General features: G+C 55.1%; 1 protein-coding gene across 1 annotated transcript; it reads left to right on the top strand.

Annotated features, from left to right (window-relative positions):
• Window positions 1-12255: 12255 nt before the first annotated feature.
• On the top strand, window positions 12256-23151 carry PRRT4 (proline rich transmembrane protein 4). Its single transcript, XM_032305624.1, has 5 exons — window positions 12256-12565; window positions 13882-14606; window positions 14692-14796; window positions 15076-15195; window positions 20783-23151. Exons 2-5 carry the CDS (start codon window positions 13955-13957, stop codon window positions 22606-22608), a joined length of 2703 nt encoding a protein of 900 aa, XP_032161515.1. The 5' UTR covers window positions 12256-12565; window positions 13882-13954; the 3' UTR covers window positions 22609-23151.
• Window positions 23152-23559: the final 408 nt, after the last annotated feature.

Raw genomic sequence — 23559 nt, forward strand, 5'->3', positions numbered from 1 at the left:
AACGGCTTCCTGTTTCTTGACTCCGCACATTGGGTCCACTTCACCCTTCACCTCTCAGGGCAGGGTCATCTCAGAGTGGCCAAGGGCAGGTGGGGGCTGCCTCAGGTGGCAGACTAACTCAGGAGACCTGGTCTCTCAGAGTAGTTTTCTGCTTCTCTCTCTTTTCTGCCCCCTGGGGTTGGTCTGAGGCAGGATCATCTGAGGCAACCAGAGCTTTCTCTGACAAGCTGTCAGGGTGGGTGGGAGGATTCTCAGGGAAAGCCAGGAGAAGGGAGGCCAGGACGAGGCTCACCCGGGGTGGAGAGGCGGGGAAGGAAGAAGGGAGCCAGAGGTGGCTGTGATGTGAGGTCCTTGTCACTGTGATGTGAGCCTGTCACTCTCCCACTCCCAACTCTGATGTCTTCCTCCTTACTGCTCCTTCCCTGCGAAACGGGCTGGGGGTGGGGGAACAAAACGTGTTCTGGGCTTCAGGGAATCAAGAGGAGGAACTTCATTTGGACTTGACGCCACCAGGAACCCTGCCCCCCTCCGTCCTTCTATGTGGGTAAGGATGGTCCACAGTACCTCTAACTCCTTTCCATGGCTCTTGCCTCTGGGAATATCTAGGGACATAAAGGAGAAAAGGACTTTTTACGGTGGAGATGTTGGGGGTAGAAGAGCGGAGGCCGTCGCCTTCCCTGCTTGGGAAAGGAAGCAGGAATCCCGGTTCCGCGGGCCTTAGGAGCAGTGTGGCACTGCGTCCAGCAGGTGGCGCCAGGACCCGCCGACCTGTGAGACCTCGGGGACCCTGGAGTGGGGCAGTTTCCTAGGCAACAGGCAGCCTTTCTGAAAGCCCTGCCCTTGGCAACCATTCCCTGGTTGCCAGCGTCCCCAGTAAAATTTGGTTTCTGAAGGACAGGAGGAGCACGGGAGTAAAGTAATCTCTCAGAAAGGAGAGAAGCTGGGTGTGGGGGGGGGGTAGTGGGGGGCGGAGAGGAGTCTAAAAGGCCTGCTTTCCGCCGCCATGTATGACCAAGCAGCAGTCTCTGTGGTGGGTGCATCTTATCCTCAGCAATCCCACGAGGTGGGAGCAGCACATATTCCTTGATTACCGACGGGGAAAATAAGGCCTGGGGAGACAGCGACTTCCCAAGTCGCCAGACGGCAAGACGTGAGCTCAGTTAGGAAGCAGGGCCTGCCCAGGTGTCCTCCCTTCCATTCCGCCCTACCTCCTGGGGAGCATGGTGTCCCAAGTCCCTCAAGGAAGCTGGCAGGAGGGGGCTGGGGACCGGGAGCAGTAGGCGTGGGTGAAGAGAGCTGAAGACGAATCTGCCCTTTACGACAGGGCTGCTACCTTGGCCCAGCCTGCGTGGGGCACCCCTCTGCTCAGGGTTCCCCTGACCTTACACTGAGGCTCCCCTCGGTCTGAAGCCCACAGAGGTGGAGGGGAGGGGATTTAGGAATTCTGGAGCTTCTGTGAACTTTCTAGGGAAACCGAGGACAGGCAAGTGGTCTGAGAAGGACGAAGCTGGCGTCCAGGACTGTGCAGGAATGGATTCCGTGTCAGCAGTTGTACAGAGAAAGCCGGCTTCAACTGGGTCAAGGGACAGATCTGGAAGATTCAAATTCAGTTCAAAGATCTGATCTACTCTCACAGTGTTGTGCTGGCATTCACCTGCTTGCTGCACATGTCCGTCAGGATATCGAATAGGATCTCGCCCTGAACATAATCATGAACGAGCACCGATACCTGCGAACCAGAACAATCCAGTCGGAGTCTATGTCCAACAGCAGGGGAAGGCCAGTGTCCCAGCTCGAAGACAGGCAGGGAGAGCAAATTCTCTCTTACTCAGCCTTTCTGTTCTATTCAGACCTTCAATAGATTGGATGAGGCCCACTCACATTGGGGAGGGAAATCAGCTTTACTCAGTCTACAGATTCAAATGTTAATCTTACCCAGAAACACCCCCACAGACACATCCAGAATAATGTTTGACTAACCATTTGGGCACCCTGTGGCCCAGTCGAGTGAGCACATAAAATAAATCACCACACGTCCTCACCATCGTCCTGGACCTGATCCTCCTTAAATCGACCCCATTTCAGAAAATAGCAATTCTCTTCTTCTGGTTGCCGAGATAAAAAACAAAAATCGTGGAGCCACCCTGCACTCCTCTTTCTCTCACGTTTGTGTTAAATCCATCAGCAAATCTTGTTGGCGAGCTTCCATAATGTGTCCTCGGTCTGGTCACTTCTTCCAGTCTGTCCCCCAGCAATGGCAGTCCGGGCCACTGTCGTCTCTTGCATTGGTCTCTTGCATTGCCTAGCCCCCGGTGTTGCCTCCCTACAGAGACTTCCAACATAATGGCCTGGGTGGTTCTTTTCATGCTTCTTCTCAACACCATCTGGTGGCTTCCCCAGGGGTGAAAGTAAAATCCAGTGTACAAGGCCCTTCACCATTTAGTCCCCTTTAGCAGACCTTGCTTTCCATCTGTTTCCCCTTGCTAGTTCTGTTCTAACGACGCCGGCCTCCTTGCTGACCTCAAATGCTTCCACCAGGCCTGTTCCTTCTGGGTCCCCCAGATATCCACACGACTCACTCCTTCACTGCCTTTGGGCGTCCGCTCCAGCAACTGGTTGGACAGACCTTCCCTGACCCCATGCACAGAACAGCACACCACTCCCCTACCTCCATCCCGAGCACTTCCTTTTCCTTTTCTGTTTTTTTCCATAACACATCACAAACATACTCTGTGTTTGCATATATGGGATCTGTTTTCCTTTGTAATGTCTTCATCATGGAAAACAGCCTTGCTCCGAAATACCTGTTGAATAGAATGAATGAAAACATAGAACTCATGTTCGTCACCTAATGCGAGTACCGCAAGCAGAGGCGGCAAAGACAGGGTTGATGCTACGCTGGGCACTGTGTTTCATGCATTAGATCATTTAATACTGCCGCATGTCCTAGAGGCTTATTACCATCCTCTTTTCTGGAGGAGAAAGCAGGCTCAGAGAGGGGAAGTGACTTGCCCAAGGCAGCTCAGCTACTCCACCACTGAGACAATTGTGACCCAGCCATTTGCTCTCTGACCCCAAACTCTGTATCCCTCCCTCTCTCCCAGGGGAGCCCAGGAGAGCCCAGGGCCAAAGAAGGAAAAAGAAGAGGAAAGGAATGCTCCTGCCCCCTCTGCAGAGAGATAGAGTAGGGCTGAGCTGGTGGGGCCCTGGGTGACAGGAACCTTGCCAGCCCCTACCGGCCTCCTCCCTCCACTCCTGTGGCCTCTACAGCCCCAGGGCTGATTGGGCTCCCTCCCCTGGCACCAGCCTTCTTTGCCACACCCCCACCCTTGCCTGGGGCCTGGCTACACAGGGATCCCTTTCTGGCCCAGTGAGGCATGTAAGCCCGGGCTGACAGGCGTCCGGATGCCAGGGCAGCTGTGGCTGGCCAAGGGTGAGGTCACGGGCTGAGCACTCCATACCCAGCCCTTCTCTCTCATCACAGGCCCACTCCTTGCCCTGCCCAACTGCAAAAACTCCTCTCCAAACTCCCTCCTGCATCAAAGCTTTGCCCCCGTGGGCTCTGATCCCTCCTGGCAAGGCGTCTTGTATGAGTTTACTGTTGCTGCTGTAACAAATCACTGCAAACAGAACGGCTTAAAACAGCACATGTTTATTAACTTACATTTCCGGAGGCTGGAAATCTGAAGCAGATCCTCCAGTCTGCACTCCTTCTGGAGGCTGGAGAGGACAGTCCTTTATCTCGTCCAGCTTCTAGAGGCCACCTGAATTCTTTGGCTGGTGGCGACTTCCTCCCTCTTCAAAGCCGACAGCTCAGCGTCTTCTAATCCCCTTGTCTTTCTGACCTCTGCTTCCGTTTGCACGTCTGCTCTGACCCCGACCCTCCTGTCTCCCTCTTATAAGGACACTTATGATGACACTGGGCCCACGGGGATTATCTCCCCATCTCAAACCCTTGACGGATCCACACCTGCAAAGTCCCCTTTGCCATGCAAGGTAACATATCTACAGATTGTAGGGATTAGGATGTGGACGTGTTTGGAGGTCCATTATCCAACTTTCTAGGACCCAGTGAGGATGCTCACTGCCTCCACAGCTGAGGGGGTATTTATAGCACGTTTACCAAGGCCTCACTCTACTCCATGCTGAACCCCATCAGTATTATCTCACCGTTCCTCGGAGGTGGGCATGGATCCCCACAGTATAGGTGAAGAGCCCAGCCAACTCCAGAGCCTGCGGGCTTGCCTCCATCCCAAGGCTGCCTCCTCAGACTGGAAATGAGCTGCTTCCTCCAGGAAGCCCTTTGCTTTGGCTCCAAGACCTGGGGGTTGCATCCTGGTCTGGCCTGGAAGCACCTTGAGACCCTCAGGGCCCTGGTGTGGGACACAGGAGGGACGTGGGCAATGTTGAGTTAGAAGGAAAGATGGGATTTGTGGACTGGGCTTCAGGGACGGGCTCTGCAGGATCTATGACCCCCGTCATGGGTGTGTAAGGTTCTGTGTCTGTCCATTTTTCTAGGCAGACGGAGCAAAATTCCCACCAGATTCTCAGAAAGGGCTTAATTCTCAGAAAGGGCTTAATTCTCTCCGAGGATTAAGAAGGCCTGCTAGAGGGTCTGCTCCTGCTTCCCCTTCCCAGGCTTCCTTCTCTGAACCAGCTCAATGCCAGGGTTCACTCAGCCCCAGCGGCCAGGGCCAGGGGAAGCTATGGGGGGGTGCTGGGATGCGGGGCTGGTCCGTGGGAAACGCAGAACAGCATGGTTCGCAAGGACTCACCTTCACTCTTCTCCTCTGTACCCATTCAGTGATTCCATATTCTTTCGATCTTATAATATACCATTGTCTGCCCTCCCTCCCATGTTACTGACCCCTCAACCTCGCCCCGGTCCCCTACAGGCACACTGGTTGGGAGGACACGTTCCTGCTCTGCTCTGTTCTTGGCAGAGTCTGGCGCTTCAGGAAGGCGCACAGTCCTCCCCAGGAGACCAGGATGAAGCAGGCTTTCCTCACCCCTGGTTTCCCTTATCACCTTCCAAGTCCCTGCCTGCCCTGAGTCTCCCAGCAGCCCCATCCTCCAAGCTTTTCCTGTCACTGCCCTTGCAGACATGACTTCACCCTCCTATCAGCCCTGGCCCAGCCCCGAGAGAAGGGGTGGAGCACTCTTCACAGCGCTGGCAACGGGACTGGAACACAGGTCTCCTGGCTCCCCCGTAAGACAGCTTCAGATGCATTGTGAGGATCTCAAAACTGGGGATGGAGTTTGATGAATGCCTCATTTCACCTTGTAAAACAACCAGTGTATTTTAAGCAATCTGCTCTACGAACTGGAAGCAACGGAATTTGCTGGTTTGCCCTCTTCACTTGCGCCCTTCTTCCTAGAGGTTTCGCAAAGGAGTTCCTCCATTTTCCCTCCTCCAGGCAGCTGACCAGGGAACAAGCCTGTGCCAGGAGCAGGGCACAGGGTGCAGAAACAGAACACCAGTCGGTGCACCCACAGCCTGCTGCCTATGCTCACTGCCTCCATAGCTAAGGGGGTATGTACGCAACATTTACCAGGAGCCTCGCTCTGCTCCATGCAGAACCCTGTCAATATTATCTCGCACCGTTCCTCGGAGGTGGGCGTGGATCCCCACAGTATAGATGTGAAGTATATAGTGGGTCCCCGCTGTACAGTGAACTCCCCACCCACTGCCCAAGAGAGAGGACAGGAGAGGCGGGCGAGGGAAAGAGAAACGACCCAAGGGCATCCAGAAGAGTTCGTCTCTTTTCTCTCAGCAGCTCAGCCACATAGAAGGTCCCCTCCCTCACTCCCTGCCCAGCCCAGGCCCTCTGGGAGGTGAGATTTGAGTGTCCCCAGCATCAACTTCGCCATTTAGCGATCCTGATCCTGCCGTTTACATAACCAAGGCATCGAGTCTCAGGAAGCAGGGGAGGAGGGCTGAGATGAGGAGCAAAGATTGGTCTAAGCTTCCTCCCCAGCCCTTGGAGGTGGAAGCAGGGATGAGGACAGCCTGCCAAGGAGAGCTAGGGGAATGGGACCTGGGCTGGGGCTGCTGGCTCCTCTTCTGGCCTAAAGGGGGGTGGTGCTCCCTCCGCTGACACCCTGATCAGGCCTCACGGGGTGTCAACCTAGTAGCTCCATTGTCCCGCCTCAGCCCTGCACGCCTCTCCGATGCTCCCACCTGTCCCACCTGTCCTCCAAGCCTGGGAGGAGTGGGGAGGGGAGGGTCATGGGCAGAAGTGGCTCAGGGTTATGGGTCTCCACGCCGCTGCCAGGGGGAACAGCTGAGTTCTCTGGGGCACTTGTGGGAAGCCTTCAGGCTGTCAAAAGCCAAAGCCCAGCTGAGTTTGCTCCAGTGCATTTGTGTGGGAGGAGGGGCTTGTGGCCCAGCCGGGGACCTGTCCCCTCACGGCCACCCCCATCTTGTGCCTGGGTGGTCCAGAGGAGGGGACTGCGGCTCCTAAGCAGCGAGTCTGCTTTTTCACAGGGATGTGAGAACCAGGACACTTTTCCCTGGGGCCTCCTCTGCCCTATAAAACTTAAACAGATCAACCTTGCAGATGGCATCCTAGCTCCTACCGGCCCCAACCTCTTTACCTCTCTCTGCTGGCCAGCGGGGATCTTGCAGCCCAGCCCCTGGAAGGAAGCCTCCTCCCGGAGCCACTCTCATCTCCCACTTGTCCCCACCACACTCCTGTTCCCGCAGCCCCCACCAATCTATTCTGTCCACTGCCCCCCAACTTCCCCCAGGTCCTCATTCCCTGCAGCAGCTTCATTTCGTCCCTTCTGGAACACGGTAGTAAGCCCTGGCATGGTATTTCAGTGTTCAAAGCACGTCATACATAACTGATACATAACTAACTGATTTAGCCGTCTCAGAAAGTTTATGAAGGAAGGACCATTATTATCCCCATTTTACAAATGAGGAATCTGATAGGCTGGCAAACAATAGGGTTGCGTTAAGTCTAAGGGCTGAAGAAACAGGGAGACACAGACCCACCAAGCGGACACTAGGGAACAGCTGTCGTTGTCAAAAGATTAAAACACTGTTTTGTTTTGTTCTTTTTAATTACAAAATAATGTGTGCAACAGACCTCCCTGACCCCAGCCCTATCCACCCGAATCCCCAAGAGCTAAAATCACAAAGAGATGAAATGCAGGGACTCACTGGAGGGACCCTCCACCAGCTCGCCCCAGCTCCCTGACCCTAGGAGCCAGCAGCAGGAGGGAAGAAGGATGGGGAGCAGAGCAAAGTAGGACTCCTTGGTCCCCATCTCCATTCCCCAGCTCTTCTTGCCCTCCCTGCTCTGCTTCCTGTTCCTTTCCATTTTCCTTCATTTCTCTTATAGACAACAGGCAGTCACCTGCCGGCACCAGCCTTCTGGACCCTGAGAGGATGCTTTGACCTCCTGGGGGAGAACTGTCCCACAGAGCTTTTACGTACGGTTTCCCCACATTGTGTGTATTCATAAACAAGGGCAAGGAGCAAGAATAACCTAACTGGGAAAGGAAAGGATGGTCTTGTACTAGGCAGAGACTTCCTGGAGAAGGGAGGCTGAGCAGAGCCCCTGGTTCTTGGTATGGCTTTGGCTCCTCGGAGAATTACAAGAACCTTTTCTGGAAAAGCCCGTGGGCAGGGTCACAACGGGGTCCTGGGAAACCCAGAGCAGTGGGTTAGAGGCTAGTGTGTCCCCCCAGCCCTCAGAGCTCTGTGCTCTCTGCTTCTGAGCTCACTCCTCTCTCCTCTCAGGAGCGGGGCAAAGTGGAACACTTCCTGAGTGGGCAGAGGGGTGTGGAGGGGAGAACAGGAGCTTCATTGCGCGTGGCCAAGACAAGGCAAGGCCACAGAGGAACTGCGCTAGGCTCACCTACACAGTTCTGACCCAAGGTTCCAAAGATGGCACACCGGCATCGAAGATCTTGGTGATGACAGCTGTCAGCATGTCTTCTGTGTTGGTCACAAGGCTCCAATCGGAACTCCCTTGTGGGGCACAGCTGACCTCCTGGGTCTCCCTTCATTGTCTCCCAAGTGAGCCCCTTTGCCTCTCTCCTGTGGTGGATATCCCGTGTTCTGCACCCCACGTTTTCTGCTTTCTTGGTTTACTTTCTGGTTTTGCATAGAACACTCTCGCTAGTAGCTTTTCCAGAAACTGTACAAGAGAGGTAAACATTTTGAAATGTTCTATGTCTGAAAATTGATATATCCTGTCTTTCTACCTCACTGAGAGCTTGAACGGATATAAATTCTAGGTTGAAAGTAAATTTTCTTTGGGGCGCCTGGGTGCCTCAGCGGGTTAAAGCCTCTGCCTTCGGCTCAGGTCATGATCCCAGTGTCTTGGGATGGAGCCCCACATGGGGCTCTCTACTCAGCAGGGAGCCTGCTTCCTCCTCGCTCTCTGCCTGCCTCTTTGCCTACTTGTGGTCTCTGTCTGTCAAATAAATAAATAAAATCTTAAAAAAAAAAAAGAAATTAAAAAAAAAGTAAGTAAATTTTCTTCAGTATTTTGAAAGCATTGCTTTGAACTTCTGTCCTTGCCGCTGAGAAATCCAAAACCTTTCTGGATGTTATTTTGTATACAAACCTTTTATGTGTTAATTTGTTTTGGAAGTTTCTAGACACTTCTCTTTAATTTTCCTTGGTGTGAGTTTATTTTCATCTACAGGGCTGGACACACCTTTAATGAGCTGGCAACTCATGTCCTTTGGTTCTGGAAAATGTCCTCAAATTAGTTTAGTGAGGATTTCCTCCCTTGCATTTTCCTCTGGTTTGTGTGTGGGTGGGTGGGTGTGGGTGTGTGGGTATGTGTTCCTTATTGGCTTCTGTTAACTTAGCGTCAAACTCTTGCAGCTGTCCTCGAATGTTCTTATCTTTTGTCTTTATATATACATTTGTATAATCTTATATTTTCTTACTTAGGAAGTAAAGCAAGTATTCTTGCTTTACTTCCTAAGGGGACTTAATCAGTTTTATCTTCCCATCTTTCTACTGATGTTTTGTTGCCGCTGTCACGATTTTATTTTTCTTTTCTTTTCTTTTTTTTTTTTTTTTTACGATTTTATTTTTCAAGACATAATTCCCGCTGTTGCTATGTTCTGGTTGATCCTTTATATACAATCTTGTTCTTGCTTTATGGATGTACTAACTTGTCTTACTTCTCTAACATTAGTAATGGGCTTTTGACACTCCTCAAACTCTATATAACCTGTTTCCTGCAAGTTACTTTTTGCTGTTTGTTTTGTCTCTCTTTGCATTAGAAAATTTCCCGTTTAAACATCTGCCTTCAGCTCAGGTCATGATCCCAGAGTCCTGGGATCAAGCTTTGCACTGGGCTCCTTGCTCCGTGGGGAGCCTGGTTCTCCCTCTGCCTGCCACTCCCCCTGCTTGTGCATGCTCGAGCTCTCTCTCTCTCTCTGACAAATAAATAAATAAAATATTAAAAAAAAAAAAGGAAAGAAAAGAAATTTTCCGGATGTCTGGTAACTTTTGGCCATGATTAAGGTTGTGGAAGGTGAGACGGCTAGTCAAAAACCCTGAGTCAACTCACAGGTTGGATTCGCCACTGTAGGGTTGATTTAGTTGGGTTGTTTTGAGGGAAACCTGTATGTCAGTATCTTTAGGTCTTTCCTCTTGGGCTTGTGAAATACCTTAGGGTGGAGTCTTCCAGTTTCCTGCCCAAAGGGCAAAGGTCCTACTCCCAGCTGTTTGGGAGCCCAATAGTAGGAGAAGGCTAGGGGCCTCCGCATTCAGCATCCCATGTGAGGTGGTCACTTAATCCCCCTGTTTCCAGCATTTTCAGTAAAGTATCTCTGTTCACAACTGCGTTTGGAGCTTCTTTAATCCAGATACCCTCTACCTTACCTTCCTCAGGGGAAAATCTTCCAGACTCTGGGCTGGGCTGGGCGAGGAACTTGTAGTCCACTGGCTTGGAGTTAGGGTAGAAATCTAGAGATCTAACTGCTTTTTATCCTGGCCCTAATCTTAACAACCTCTTCCACAGTTCCAGAGGGCCCTTGGCTTGCCAGTTCCTATGTCTTCTGAGAACCCTGCAGTGTAAATCAAATCGGCTCTCCATTTTCCCCACTGCCAGTTGAGATGTCTTTTTTTCCTCAGGGCTGATAAGTCAGTAACCGCATGGCCGTTTGCCATCCTGCTTCAAAAATTCTGTGGCTGTTGTCTGTTTTCCTGTTTTCTCCATCCTTGAGGATTTATCTCTTGATTTCAAAATCTCTTTATTGAAGTTGTTTAGTGGGGTTTTAGGAGGAAGTGAAATTAGATATACGTATTTAATCATCATCTTAATTCAGAACCCTAACTCCCCTTTCCAATATATTTAAAAATATATATAATCCCTGGGAATAACTAACTCTACGTGGTCATGGAAGATTGCTGTTTTAATGTATTGGGGTACGTTTATTTCTGGTTTCCCATTTAAAGTCTTTAAGTGAACATGATTAGCAGGAAATGAGCCTTTCTATGAGGAGGATTCAAGGGAAATGTCTCTAGCAGGATAATGCTTATTAAGTATATGAGAGAAAACCAGAGGCTGGGTCCCAGTAAGCAGGCTTCAGGCAGCCCCTAGAGGATTTGAGGGAGTTCCCTACTAGGAGAGAGATCCTATAGTGATCCCAGAGGGTGCATCCCAGGAATGCCCTTTGTAATGTTTTGTTTAGGGACCCAGAATACATACCAGAGTTCATCACTGACACTCCCAGGAGAGAGGATCAGTTGTTGCCTGATTTTATCTTACATCAGTTGAAGGAATTCTGTGATTAAAAAAAAAAAAAAAAAGATGAATCCTTGATGCCTTTCTGAAACAGATCCCACTGCCCACTTGGAGCCCAGAATTCATCTTTTTTTTTTGTTGGTGTCATTATTCACTTATCTGATATTCACTGAGCCCCTACCCAGGGCATCTCTCTACGTGAAATTTCTACGACTCTGTGAGCCCCTTTTGCAAACTCTCTGTGACTGAGACAGAATCTGCCCTCAGTAACTCTTTCAACATAGCTACCCCCAACTTCACAGAGCAGCAAGAAAGGTGAAGATGGAGCCGGGGTCAGGGGTACATCCAACGCCATCACTCAGTGACAATAATTTTTCTCTCTGTGGCTTGTGATGAGGAATAAGTGAGGATATTCCTAAAGCATCTAGCACGAAGCTTGGCACACAGCAGGGTGTCTAGATTTTGAGGGACAGCTTTATCTGGGGGAGCTTCCTGTCTTATGTTCTCCCTATACGTTTAAATATCAGCATTTTTGCAGGAATGCTTGAAGGGATTTAGAGATTTGAGATAACACAGATGAGCTGGAACCACTTAAACCAGTCACTGGGACAGCCCAACAGGGTCCATAGAGTATCCACAGTGACCTCCCTGCTCCTTTGTCATCTTTAACCCCGGGTTAGCCTTGGTCTGGGCTCTCCTATATTCCTGAAGCTGCACATTCTTTGATTCCTCTGTTCCTGGAGACAGGTTATAATCCACCTCTCACACGCAGCTGAAGATCACCATTCATTCTTCCTGGCAGACATTTCTGAAACTCTGAGTATTTTTCAAAGATCAGTTTTAGTAAAAAAAAAAAAAAAAAAAAAAAAAAAAGTTACACACTGATGGGTATTCTGCTGTTCAACTGTGAAGTGTTGCAGGCCCTTCCGCGTAGCGGTACAACTGTTGGAAGCCACCAGGTTGTGGAGCGGGCAGCACATAGACTGGGTACAAGTCCCTGCCAAGCTGCGTAATCTTGGGCAAATTTGGGACTTCTCCGAGCCTCACTTTACCTACCTGTGAAATGTGGACACCCAGAGGACTGTGGAGAGGACTAATGAGCCATTACACTTCTGCTCTCGGCGGCTCTTCTTGCCTAGGGTGCCGTCCCGGGGCCAGCTGCCGGGGTCGCGCGCGCGCGCGGGTGTGTGCAGGCGTGTGCGCGCGCGGGACTCCGGCCCACGGCTGTGTTTCCCAGGGAAGGAGGGCGCGTGGATGCGCGTGACCGGCCGCCAAGGGAGTGCGCGGCTGCCTGCGCCCGGCTGCGAGCGAGACGCCCGCACCCGCGGCGGATGGGCAGCGCGGGGTGAATGAGCGCGCGTCGGGGCGACGAGCACAGAGGCGGCGGCGCGGGGTGCTGCGGTGCGCGCCCGCCGCCTGCCCGGGTGGGGGGCGGGCCGCGGGTGGGAGGGGGAGGGGAGAGGGAGGGAGGGGCGGGCGGGAGGGAGGCAGGCGGGGAGGGAGGGCGGGCGGTCAGAGCGCTGCTGCCGCGGAGCCCGGCGCGGGCGCCTCTGCCGGGGAGCGGGGCGCGCAGCCAGGAGGCGGCGCCGCGGGGAGGGAGTGCGGGGCTGCGAGCCGGACCCGGCCGGCCGCGGGGGACAGCGCTGCGGGCCAGACCCGGGGCGGCGTGGCGGCGTAGCCGCGGTCGCCGGGACGTGCCGAGGGGGTCGTCGGGCGCGACCGAGAGAACCGGCGACAGTCGCCGGAGCGTTGTCCAGCTGAGCGCCTGGGCCGCCGCGACCTTCGGTTCTCGGGGGACTTGGCAGAGGAGACCCGCCTGCGAGAGGGAGCCGGAGGAGCAGGTCGGCGGGGCCGGGCAGGGGGAGAGAGGGAGAGAGTGAGAGCCAGCGGGAGCGAGAGAGCCAGCGAGCATTCGAGGGGTGGGTGGGTGTGTAGGGCGACGAAGGTGTGTGATGTGTCTGTACGGAGTGTGTGAAGGTGTGTGTAGGGGTGTGTGTGCCTCCGTGTGACTGTCTATACTGTGCGTGTCTGTGAGGGGCGTGTGTGTGTGTGTGTGTGAGAGAGAGAGAGAGAGAGAGAGAAGGCTGGGAGCTCACAGAGCTTGGATCTGAACCCGAGTAAGAGGGAGGGGGCTCGGCAGAATCGGATGTGTGTGTGTGTACACGTGTGTGTGTGCAGGGTGTGTGAAGGGTGAGTGGGTGAGTGTGTCTCGGGTGCTAGGTGTGGCTGTGTGTGTGATGTAAGGGTGCCGGGTGCACGTGTGCCCCTGGCTTACCCTCCCCTTCCCCCACCAGATGCGTGTGCGTGGAGGGGGTGTTCAGGGGGGAGGTCGGACTCCACTGCAGCAGCCCCGCGCCGGGCTTGTCTGCCTGGCCATCATCCCCAGGAAGCCCGCGATGGCCAAGAGGCCCCTCCCCCCAATACTTCTAGGGTTAAGGGGAAGGGAGCAGGGCCAAGCCCCAGGAAAAAGGGGGCAGGCTGCATGGGCCAGCTTCTGCCAGACCAGCCCACCCTGCTTCTCTGGCTGGAGCCTGGCTGGCTGCCTTTTCCCGCTGGGCCAGATCACGCAGCGCTGTGCTTTGCCCCTCCCGGGGACTGCATTCCCTGGGGTCTGAGTGGGAGACAGAGGGCCAGCACCTTAGGTTGGAGCGGAGTGGGGGTGGAAGCAGGCCACGTTCCTCTGTGAGGGTTTGCTTGTTCACAGTTGTATCAGCAGAAGGGTGCTTGGCACATAGTAGGCCTCAGTAAATATCTGAAGGTGGCTGGGGGGTGGAGGGGTGGGGGGGTGGGGGGGTGGGGGGGGTGGGGGGTGGAGAGAAGTGAGGAAAGGAAGCGATCTGAGTCTGGGAACCTGAGTCCACCCCCTCAGCTGTTGGGAGAGGATAGGGGCAGCTGGTCTCCTTCAGACCCCAGTCCCCAGAGTGAGCAGGTAGGGGAGGCAGGGGTTTAGGGAAAGGGGCTTTAGCTGGAAGAGAAGGAGGGCTGCGGGTGAGACATGTGGTTTGGGGCCTGAATGGAGGAAGGAGCTGGCAACTCTCCCTGGGCAGAGCCCTTTGCATCCCGCCCCCACCACCTGCTCCTTGGTGATCAGCAGTCTCTCTCCGGGGGGCATCCGACCCCAGGCAGCCAGGGCTCACAGCGCCTCTCCTCTCTCCAGGACCTTCGGGCTCAAAAAGTGCCGAAGAACTGAGCGCCCTGCCCACTGTGGCCACCTGAGGCCAGGTGGGGCCATGGCAGGGCAGGGCTGCCTGGGGCTGGGGCTGTTCTGCTGGGTCCTGCTTGCTGTTCCAGTGGGCCCCCAGCCTGCATCCTCCGTCCCAGGTGTCCCTCTCACCACTCTGACCCCACCACCTCAGAGTGAGGCCTCTATGCTGTCTCTCAACCTGGGACTGAACTTCAAATTCCACCTTCGGGGACCTGCTGCCGCCTGGGGGATCTCAGTCACGGAGACCCAGCCGCTCTCTCCTGGGCCAAGCCGGGAGCCGGAGGAAGAGGTGGCCAGTGGGCTGAGGACTGATCCCCTTTGGGAACTGCTGGTGGGCTCCCTTGGGAACTCCCCCCCAGAGTGGGGCTCTGCTGAAGGCAGCTCTACTCCCTGGGCCTCCTCCCTATCTCCAGAGTCCACCTCCCCCCTCTCTGGGCCCACTGACCGGCCCACTGCTCCCTATCAGCCCAGGATGGGCACTGTGACCTGGGACACTGCTCTGACAGCCACAGCACCTCTGTCCAGTGCTCCCAGGCTCCGCCAGAGTGAGCTGGAGCTGAAGTTTGACATGGCGCTGAGGGCAGGCGCAGCCCCCACGCTTGGGCATCGGACCCTGCCCCTGCTGCCCAGCCTGCGGGCCAGTCTGGCAGAGATTGCAGGGCGCCTGGGACCATTTGGTGAGTACCCACCCCATCTGGAGGAGAGTCCCTGCTGGGCAGCCTGGCAGGTAGGAGGAAGCTTCAGCCTGGGCTCCTTTTGCAGGCTTCTTTGGCACTACTTTGTCCCCACTGCGGAACTTCTCAGGCCCAAGCCCTCCAGGCCCAACTCCATCCCCAAGCTCTTCGTCTAGAGTTTCAGATTCTCCAGGTGAGTGTTGATTTCACTGCAACAAAAACTTAGGGAACACTCCTATGTGCCAGGCACTGTGCTGTGGGCCTAATCAGCACCTCCCTTTCTCTTTTGACTCTGTGTTGCTGCTCCCAGGGCCTGGGACACGGGCCACTGCTCCCATGGGGAAATGCCTGTTTGGTGTACATTGGCTCTCTCAGCGTAAGCCCTGGGGGAAGGACAGGATTTTCTCCAAAGCCCCAGAGGCCAAGGCTGGCTGGTAGGATGGCCCTTGAACCCCACATGCTCCCTTTGCAGGGTTCTTTGGCACCACTCTGTCCCCGCCCCCATCCCCCCTGGAGAGAAAGCTCCCAAGCACAGGCCCGTGGGACCCAGCCGCCTCCCTAAACTCTGCCACGATGGCAACAGCATCAGTAGGTAAGTGTATGATTCATTTGAACTTGACGTTTATTTAGCACTTACTCCGTGCTAGCCACTCATCTGCATTCTGGGACTCTTTTCTTTCCTTGTCCTCATCATCATAATCACCATTCTCTTCATCACCACCATGGAGATATATATTAACGGTCTGAGAACAAGTGTCACTGGGGGCAGTCCCACACAGAGTTAAGTAACAGTCCTCCGAGAGATTTGTAATCCCAGGCAAAGCAGGATGTAGACAGATGTATGAGAGGCTGACAGATACAGGAACTCCCTCCTGGTTCCCACAGCCTCAGTACCAACTTCACCCTTCACGCCAGTCTGCCTGGCCTGCCTTTCCACCCCTCTCCCTCCACCTTGGGGGCTCTCTCTTTTGCTGTCTGATCTGACACGACATGTTGTCAGTTAGGAGCAGAGCTGGGCCCCTCATTGGGAAGACATTGAAGACAAGACTTTGAATAGACAGATGCCATCTTTATTCAAGGAAACCTTTCCGAATATGTGCATGGACAGCTGGTGATGCAGAGGAAAGAGCAGGGCCTCTGGAATCTTGAGACTTGGTTTGGAATCCCAGTTCACTTACTAACTGGCTGGGTGAACTTGGGCAAGTTATTTAACCTTCCCAAGGCTGAATTTTCTCATCTACCTAGGGCTTAATATTAGTACCTATCTTGTTATCATGAAGCTTCCAGATAATGCAAGCTCCTGGCAGGAGGCTGGGCATGAAGTAGAAGTTTATTAAGGGTGAGCTGTTAACCTTGGTTTTTCCCAAGTTCACTTCCAGACCCTACCTAACACCGTACCCTTGGCCCCAAGGCCAACCAGCCCAACCCACAGGGCAGGGGGCACACTCAGGGAGAGTCTCTAGTAGGTGAGGCCAAGGGAGCCATGGAGAGGAACCACTAGGCCCAGTTTTGTTCTGCAAAGCCTTTATACTGTTGCGAAGCCTCTCTGGCCACTTCACAGTAGGAACCAGCTCAGCAGTGGAGCTGATCTCCTAGCTTCTTCCAGTTCCAGACTTAACACAGAACCTGACTCTAGCTCCCTCCCAAGCAGTCGCTGTACTCCTGGGCTTGTGGGGGGGGGGGCGGGGGGAGCTGCTGACCCTTCCCCCCTCAGCCCAGTGTGTAGTAGTGACCGGATCTGCTGGGGGGGGGGTGCTCTGTGGTCCCTGGGGAAGGATGTTGGCTGGCAGTCTGTCAGCCTTGGTGACAGTGCTGGCCAGGCAGGTTTAATGAGTCTGGACAGTATCAGAGGAAGTCCAGCTCATTGCCCCACCCCTCCCCCCTCCTCACTGATGGCTGCAGGAACTCAGCCACTTCCTGGCTCTTTCTCTCAGATAAACCCAGGAGGGCTACAGGCCCCTTGGCCAGAAGGTCCAGGGCCTTGCTCTAGCCAGCAGTATGTGTAGAGGGTAGTGTGAGGCAGTTAGGGGACAAAGGGAGCCTCTGTGTGTCTCTTCTAGGATCTTTCTAACCTAGGTGTGTTTAAGCTTTGAATCTAGGTCTCTTCTCTTGCATTAGCTCCCATCACCTGGGGCACAGCTAGTATGCAGCCAGTACACCGCAGGAGAAGTTGGGCTGGTCATTTACATATTGAAAGACTTTCAACCCGGTTGATAAGTGCCCACTGGCCTTAGCCCCCTGAGCCCTCCCCTCTACTAGACCACCCTTGGTGACATCTGTTCTGATTGGCTGCCGTCTGTGCCATTTTTAGTGGTTAAATATTTCGAATGTCAGTTACCCTTACAGAGAGGATCAATCTTCCATGATCCTAGAGGAGGGGGTGGGGAAGAGGAATGGGGCCAGGCAGCTGCATGGGCTACCACTTCTACTGGGAGAGTGATTTCCCAGCCCTTTGATCTGGGCAGCTGGTACATAATCAGGCCTGACTTTTCCATAAATCTAGCAGGCCCTGCTCCCTGACTCCTCCCTGGCCAGCTATGACCTCACCAATCCCTCACATTGACATCCTACCTCCTTTCTTGCCTCTGAGGTCAAGAGGGGCCACGGGGCCAGAGGGGGATCACCTTGTAAGAGAGAGCTGCTCAGGAGAGGGATCGGAGGAACTTACCATCTTCTGGGGGGAGACTGAGGGCTCCTTCTGGGGAAGCCTCAAGTGGGGAGATAGGGGAATGAGGTCAAGTGGATTCTTCTAAGGCTGAAGAAGCTGGGTCTTCTCTGCCTGTCCCCATCCATGACATGGCCCAGCCCTGGGTCCACAGGGCAGGCCCACCTCCCTTAGCTCTGCCTGTGCTTTGTCTGTTTTCTGGGTTTCCTCTTTTATTCCTGGCTTCTTAGTCACATTAAAAATTTGTTCTAGTTGCCGTAGTGCTTGGGGGACAGAGGTGAGAGATGGGGTTTCTTGTGGCCCTCGGGTAAGAAGTGGAGCTGGAAGAAGGCAAGGCAGAGCAAATCTCTGAGAGTTGTGCTTGTCTGCTCAGTGAGGCTGTGAGGCTCAGAGGAGGCTGTGAAGGGTGGCAGTCTGGCTCCAGCCATAGTCCTCCTGGGCACGGTCCCATTGCCTTTCTGCAGAGCCCGCCAACGCTGAGGAAAAGCCAAGCAAAGTCATCCACTTTGCTGAAGTGGGTTGGGCCAGAGCTCCAGAGGGGCAAAGGAATGAAGCTGATAGAGGGGTTGCAAGTTTTTGATGCTGCTAACATCAGACTGATACCCACCCCTGATCAACAAGCTATCCCAGCTGAATGAACCTCATTTAACTCATGGCTGTGTCTTCCTTAAGTGTTCAGGGGTAGTCAGTCCAACTAAAGGGTGTTTTTTAAATAGGGTTCACAAGGTGAAACAATGTGTTGCCTTTCTAAGCAAGATTAGTATGGGCTAAGAAACAACAGTCTTTTTTTTTTTTTTAAGATTTTATTTATTTATTTATTTAAAAGATTTAATTTATTTATTTCACACACACACAGCACACAAGCAGGGGGAGCAGCAGGCAGAGGGAGAAGGAGACTCCTCGCTGAGCAGAGAGCCCCCCACAAAGGGCTTGATCCCAGGACGCTGGGATCATGACCTGAGCTGAAAGCAGGCGCTTAACTGGCTGAGCCACCCAGGCACCCCCAGAGACAACAATCTTTTGTTGATTATATCAAGAACTAGTTTGAGGCCAGAAATAGTCACTGTCGCATAAACACAAGTTGAGGATTGATCAGTGATACACATTATCCAATAATGATGATACCAACACCAAACACATACCAAAAGCTTATTACGCACCAGGCACTCTGAAGAGCTCTGTCCACGTCGAACATTTATCCTCTTAACAGCCTTAGGCAGAAGGGACTCTTCCCATCTCAGACTTGGGGAAGGCGATGGAAGGGGAAGCAGGGCCCATGCTTCCATTTGTAAGAGGCAGTGAGCTGTGTAGACTTAATTTTTTGGCTGCTCCCTCTCTGCCCTCCCCAGATGTCTGATTCTGTCTTCCCCCCCTTCTCTCCAGAGCCGCTTTCTGCACACCCCTCCACACCCCTTTGTCTGGTACTGGGGATTGCTGTTTTGCATGCTCCTAGCAGGAACTGGCATGACCTGGGTGAGGAGTGCATCTGGGGTCTTCCTGTAGTGTGTGCCTGACACCAGGCAGGAGTGCGGCCAGGCGGTTGGGGTAGGAGTCTCGCTGTCAGGAGACCCTCCCTTCCTCATCCTATGTCTGCCTTCTGTGCCCCTCTCCACCCTCACCAGGGTGTCTCCATTCTTCCCCACCATCTTTCTCCCTTCATACTCCTTTGCAGCTGCAGATCTGCTGAGCTTGCTAGGTGGAGGAGGGAGAGGTTGAGCCGGAAGCATCTTCCTTTGCTGCCTGGCCATGGGAAGAATCCTTGGATCTCTTTTTAGCTCTTCTCTTGCTCCAGGAAAGTAAATTAGGGATCTTACTCCTCATCCTCTTTTACTTGACTCCCCCCTCCCCTACCTTTAAAGATGTATTTATTTATTTTAGAGAGAGAGAGCGGGCAGAGAGAGAGAGAGAGAGAGTGAGCGTAGTGGTGGAGGGGCAGAGGAGAGAGAATCTCAAGCAGACTCAATCCCATGACTCCAAGATCATGACCCAAGCAGAAACCAAGAGTCAGACACCCAACTGACTGAGCCACCTCTGGTGCCCTGTGACTTCCCTTTTCCGAAGGGATGTGGGGAAGGTCTTGGAGCCCACACCGGGGCTGGGAGCTTAAGTTAGCAAATCATAGAGCACCTGAGGAGCTCATTCACTAAGAAGGCATCTATCCTGCTGTGCTCACCCCAGTAATTCCTTCTGGAGAGTTCAAGGGTAGCCTCGAGACCCAGCGGAGTCCATTTCAATGTCAACTTCTGTAAAGTGGAGTGAGAACTCAAGGGGCTATGTACCTTAAGAGCCTTGGATGAATGACTTTGTGACTGAGTTGGGATGGGCACCATGGCCATGGGTAAGCTAAGGGTTGGGGGTGTGGTAGACAGGAAGGCCAGTGATCAGGAAAGGTTGTGTTCTCTTCAGATGCTGGGAAGGGAGTGTCTTAACTCTCCCCCCCAACCCCCGCTGCTGCATGTGTCCACATGTGAGTGTAGGGGCTTTTTCTGAAGAGATGGGGGAAGGAGGAAGCAGATGAAAAAGGGCAGGGGATGTTTTTCCTAGCACCAACGTGGGAATTGGGAGTTAGGGGTGCAGTATGAGAGATAAGCAAACTAGTCTTATGAAAAAACTCTGGAATTGTGAGAAGGGGCTCAGACCAGTACTCAGATCTGGATTCTGAGATCTGCCGATTTGTAACCTTGGACAAGTCGCTTTGCCTCTCTGTAGAGCCTCAGTGTCTTCACTGGAGAAACAAGAGGATTCATTTATTCAACAAATATCTGCTCAGTGCCCGCTCTGAGCCAGGCCCCATTTTGGGCATGGAAATTCAGATGTAAGCAGAACAGACCGATATCTTTGTTCTTATGAAGCTTACTTTGTGGTGGGAGGATTGAACTAGAGGGACCTTCTCCAGTTCCCTCAGTAAAATTCTGTAGCTTCTTAAGAAAAACCCTTTTCAGAGCGCCTAGGTGGCTCAGTCGTTTAAACATCTGCCTTCAGCTGGGGTCGTGATCCCAGAGTCCTGGGATAGACTCCCACATGGGGCTGCCTGTTCAGCGGGCAGTCTGCTTCTTCCTCTCCCAATTCCCCTCCCCCAGCTTGTATGCGCACTCTCTCTCTCAAATAAATAAATAAATAAAATACATATAAAAAGAAAACCCCTTTTCAGTAGAATCGCAGAGTGATGAGCGGAAATAAACAGCAGAGAGCTAAGGGTGGGTTAGGGATGTCGGAGGGATGAGAGTTGAAGAGTTTGATGGGGAGGGGAAGACAAGGGGATGAGAGACCGGTGAATCTCTACTAAAGGCAAGTGTGGGGCACCTGGTGGCTCAGTTGGTTAAGCCTCTGGCCTTTGGCTCAGGTCATGATCCCACTGGGATCGAATCCCGCATCAGGTTCCCTGAAGGTGGGGGGTGGGGGAGACACGTGTGTCCTAGATGTTATGAAGACTCTCTGGTACACAGGCTACTGGCTGTGGGGAAGGGAGGGGAAGGCTGTACAATTGCCTCAGACGAATGTTCTTTGCCCACAGACCCCACCATCCCCACCTTTGGCCCAGATGACTCCTCTCCTGCCAGCCTTGGGAAGCCTTCGGTGGAGCCAGAGTGTGGGTCAGGGTCCTGCCACATGGGAGAACTGCCTGAACCCGAAGGGCCGCCTCCTGTGGCTCCGCTGCCCCTCTTCTTCCTGACCCTGGAAGCCAACTGGGCAGAGGCCAGAGCTCGCTGGGGGCTGGCCTGGGAGGCCCACGTATACGGGGTAGGCGCGCTCTTCGGCCTGGTGGCCGTGCTGGCGCTGCTGGCCCTAGCCCTCTTGCCCTGGCGCTGCCCGCCGGGCGCCCCCTGCCTGGCGCTGCTAGACCTGCTCCTGCTCTCGGCCGGGACCACGCGGGCCTTCCCGCTCTTCTACGACGCCTACGGGCACCGCGATCGGCTGCCCCCGCTCGCCTGGCTGCTGCTGCAGGACCTTCCGCTGCCCTGCCTGGCTGCCGGCCTGGGCCTGGCCTGCCTGCTGCTGGCCCGGCCGCGCCCGCCGCGGTGTCCCGCTGGGCTGGCCGCGCTGCTGCTCCTGGGGCTGGGGCTGGCGGCCGCCGCCGCCGTTGGGAGCGCAGCCCACCGCCCGCTGCGGCCTCTGCGTCTCGCCTCCCGCGGGCTGCACGCCTTCCTCGCCGCCCTCCTCTCCGGGCTCCTACTGGCGCTCTCCTGTTGGGGAGGACGGCGGCGGCGGGCCGGAGCGCCCCTGGGAGGGTCGGGCTTCAAGGGCGCCACCCCGCTCCCGCAGGCGCGCAGCCCCTTCGCCCCGCGCGAATCCTGGCGGCGCGCGGCCCGCACAGCTCCAGTGGCGGGGACCTTCGGGCTGCTGAGCGGAGCCCTGCAGGGCTACGAGGTGCTGCACGCCTTGGGCTATGGCGGCCAGCCTGGCCTGGAGGGACCCTGGCCCTGGTGGGCCTTCCAGCTAGGCCTGCGCTTGGGCGAGGTGGGCGTCGCGATCCCGTTGGCGCTGCTGGGCCTCTACCCGGCGCTCAGCAGCCACCGTGTGCCGCCGCGCTGCTGGGCCAAGCTCTTCCGCTTGTCGCCGGGCCACGCAGCCCCACTGCTGCCCGGGAGCTGGGTCACCGGGCCCCCGGACAAGGAGCCCCTGGGTGGCGCCATCGCGCGTGGCGACGCGGAGCTGCTGCAGCTGTGCGCCCTGGCAGGGCCTGGCCCCGACCTCCTGCTCCAGGGAGGCGGCTGCCGGGGCTTCGATGGCGCGGCGGCCAACCCGGCCCCTTCTCCGGCCTCCTCCCCCTGCAGCGACTACACCGTGGACTTCCGCCCGCCCTCCCCAATCAACCTGAGGCGCAGCATTGAGGAGGCCCTCTGCAGCGAGGCGCTGCTCACGCCCGGCCTCTTCCAGGGCCCTGCTTTCGGGGAAACCGCGCCTGGGCTCGGCCTTTACCGCACCACCTCGCTGGTGGCGAAGATGGGGGTCGGGCCCAAGGGGAAGTCTGAGGAGGCCCCTGGCTCCCCTGTGCCCTTGGAGCTCCCTTCTCCTCGGGCCTGGCCCATGGGCAGCAGCGCCTCTTCGGGCTCACTGTGCGGACTTTCGCGGGACAGCTCGTCCATGCTACTGTGCTCCAGCCCCGACAGGCCCCCACGCTGTCCGCTGGTCTGCGTCCTCAGTCCCCCGCGACCCTCGGGGAGCAGCCCTAGCCTCCCGGGCTCAGGCTCCTACCAGGCCCTGTCCCCACCCTCCCGCGACTCCCCAGAGCCTACTCCTGAGCTGCAGGCCGCAGAGGCTTTGCTGCAGGAGCAATTTCTGGACGCCTGTCGACAGATCGACGAGCTGAGTGTGGGCAGCGACACCATAGACCTGTGAAGAGGCGGCCCCCTGGCGGCCCCAGCCTACGCCCCCTCCTGGCGCCTGCTCTGCCTGAGACCTGCACACTGTAGCCCTTTCCCAATCCTGCCTGGCTCAGATACCGCTCCTGGCTTCTTCCCCATCCAGGGGTCGCTGGGTGGGTGGGTCAGCAGCCAGGCTCTGTTGATTGGGGTTAGTGCCACCTCCCCTGGAGCCCTGGGCACGGATGCCCTCTGCTGCAATTCTAGGCTGGCAGGGGTTCCACTTGCCTTGGCATTCACCAGCAATAAAGCTCCAAGGTGCTCCACTCCTGACCACCAACTCCCCACTCCGGTGCTGAGTGAGAGGGGCTGTCCTCCAAGGACCTCGAGACTGGCTTCAGTCCCCACACCCACCTGTGCCATGTCCAGGAATCCCATTCCTGTGTGAGTGAGACTCCCTGTCCTCCACACGATCCTTCCCTGTAGAAGGGTCCATGGCCCATCCAGGAGACTCCACAGGAGTCTTGGGTGGGAGGTGAGTGCTTCCAGAGTTAATTTATCAATAAAATATTTTCAGAGAAAGGTCTAATCTTCTTGGAAAAGCTTAGATCAGCCCACAGCAGCAGCCATTCCATCAGAACTGGAAGACAAGCCGTGTTTGGGTGGGGAGGCTTCATCTCACACCTGGGTGACCTGTACTCCCGATTGCAAGGAGCCTTGTTGTCCTACAGCTGGCATGAGTGAGGGCCCTGGGAGTGACCCTGTGAAAACCCTCTGACTCTCTGGGAAGTGCCTTGTCAGAGGTGAAGCAGGCCCTGGGAAGTGAGGCGGGACCTCTACACCCATTGGTAGAAACCTCTGCATTCCTAGGAGCCTGGCTGCAGGTTGTGGGGGACAGCTGGCTAGGGATGAGTGAGTCCATGGTGAAGTCCTCTGTGGAAATGTTGATACACACATCAAGGGCTTGATCACTTTGAGCTGGAATCCC

This window comes from Mustela erminea, chromosome 11 (genome assembly GCF_009829155.1).
Source record: "Mustela erminea isolate mMusErm1 chromosome 11, mMusErm1.Pri, whole genome shotgun sequence".
Classification (NCBI taxonomy): domain Eukaryota; kingdom Metazoa; phylum Chordata; class Mammalia; order Carnivora; family Mustelidae; genus Mustela; species Mustela erminea.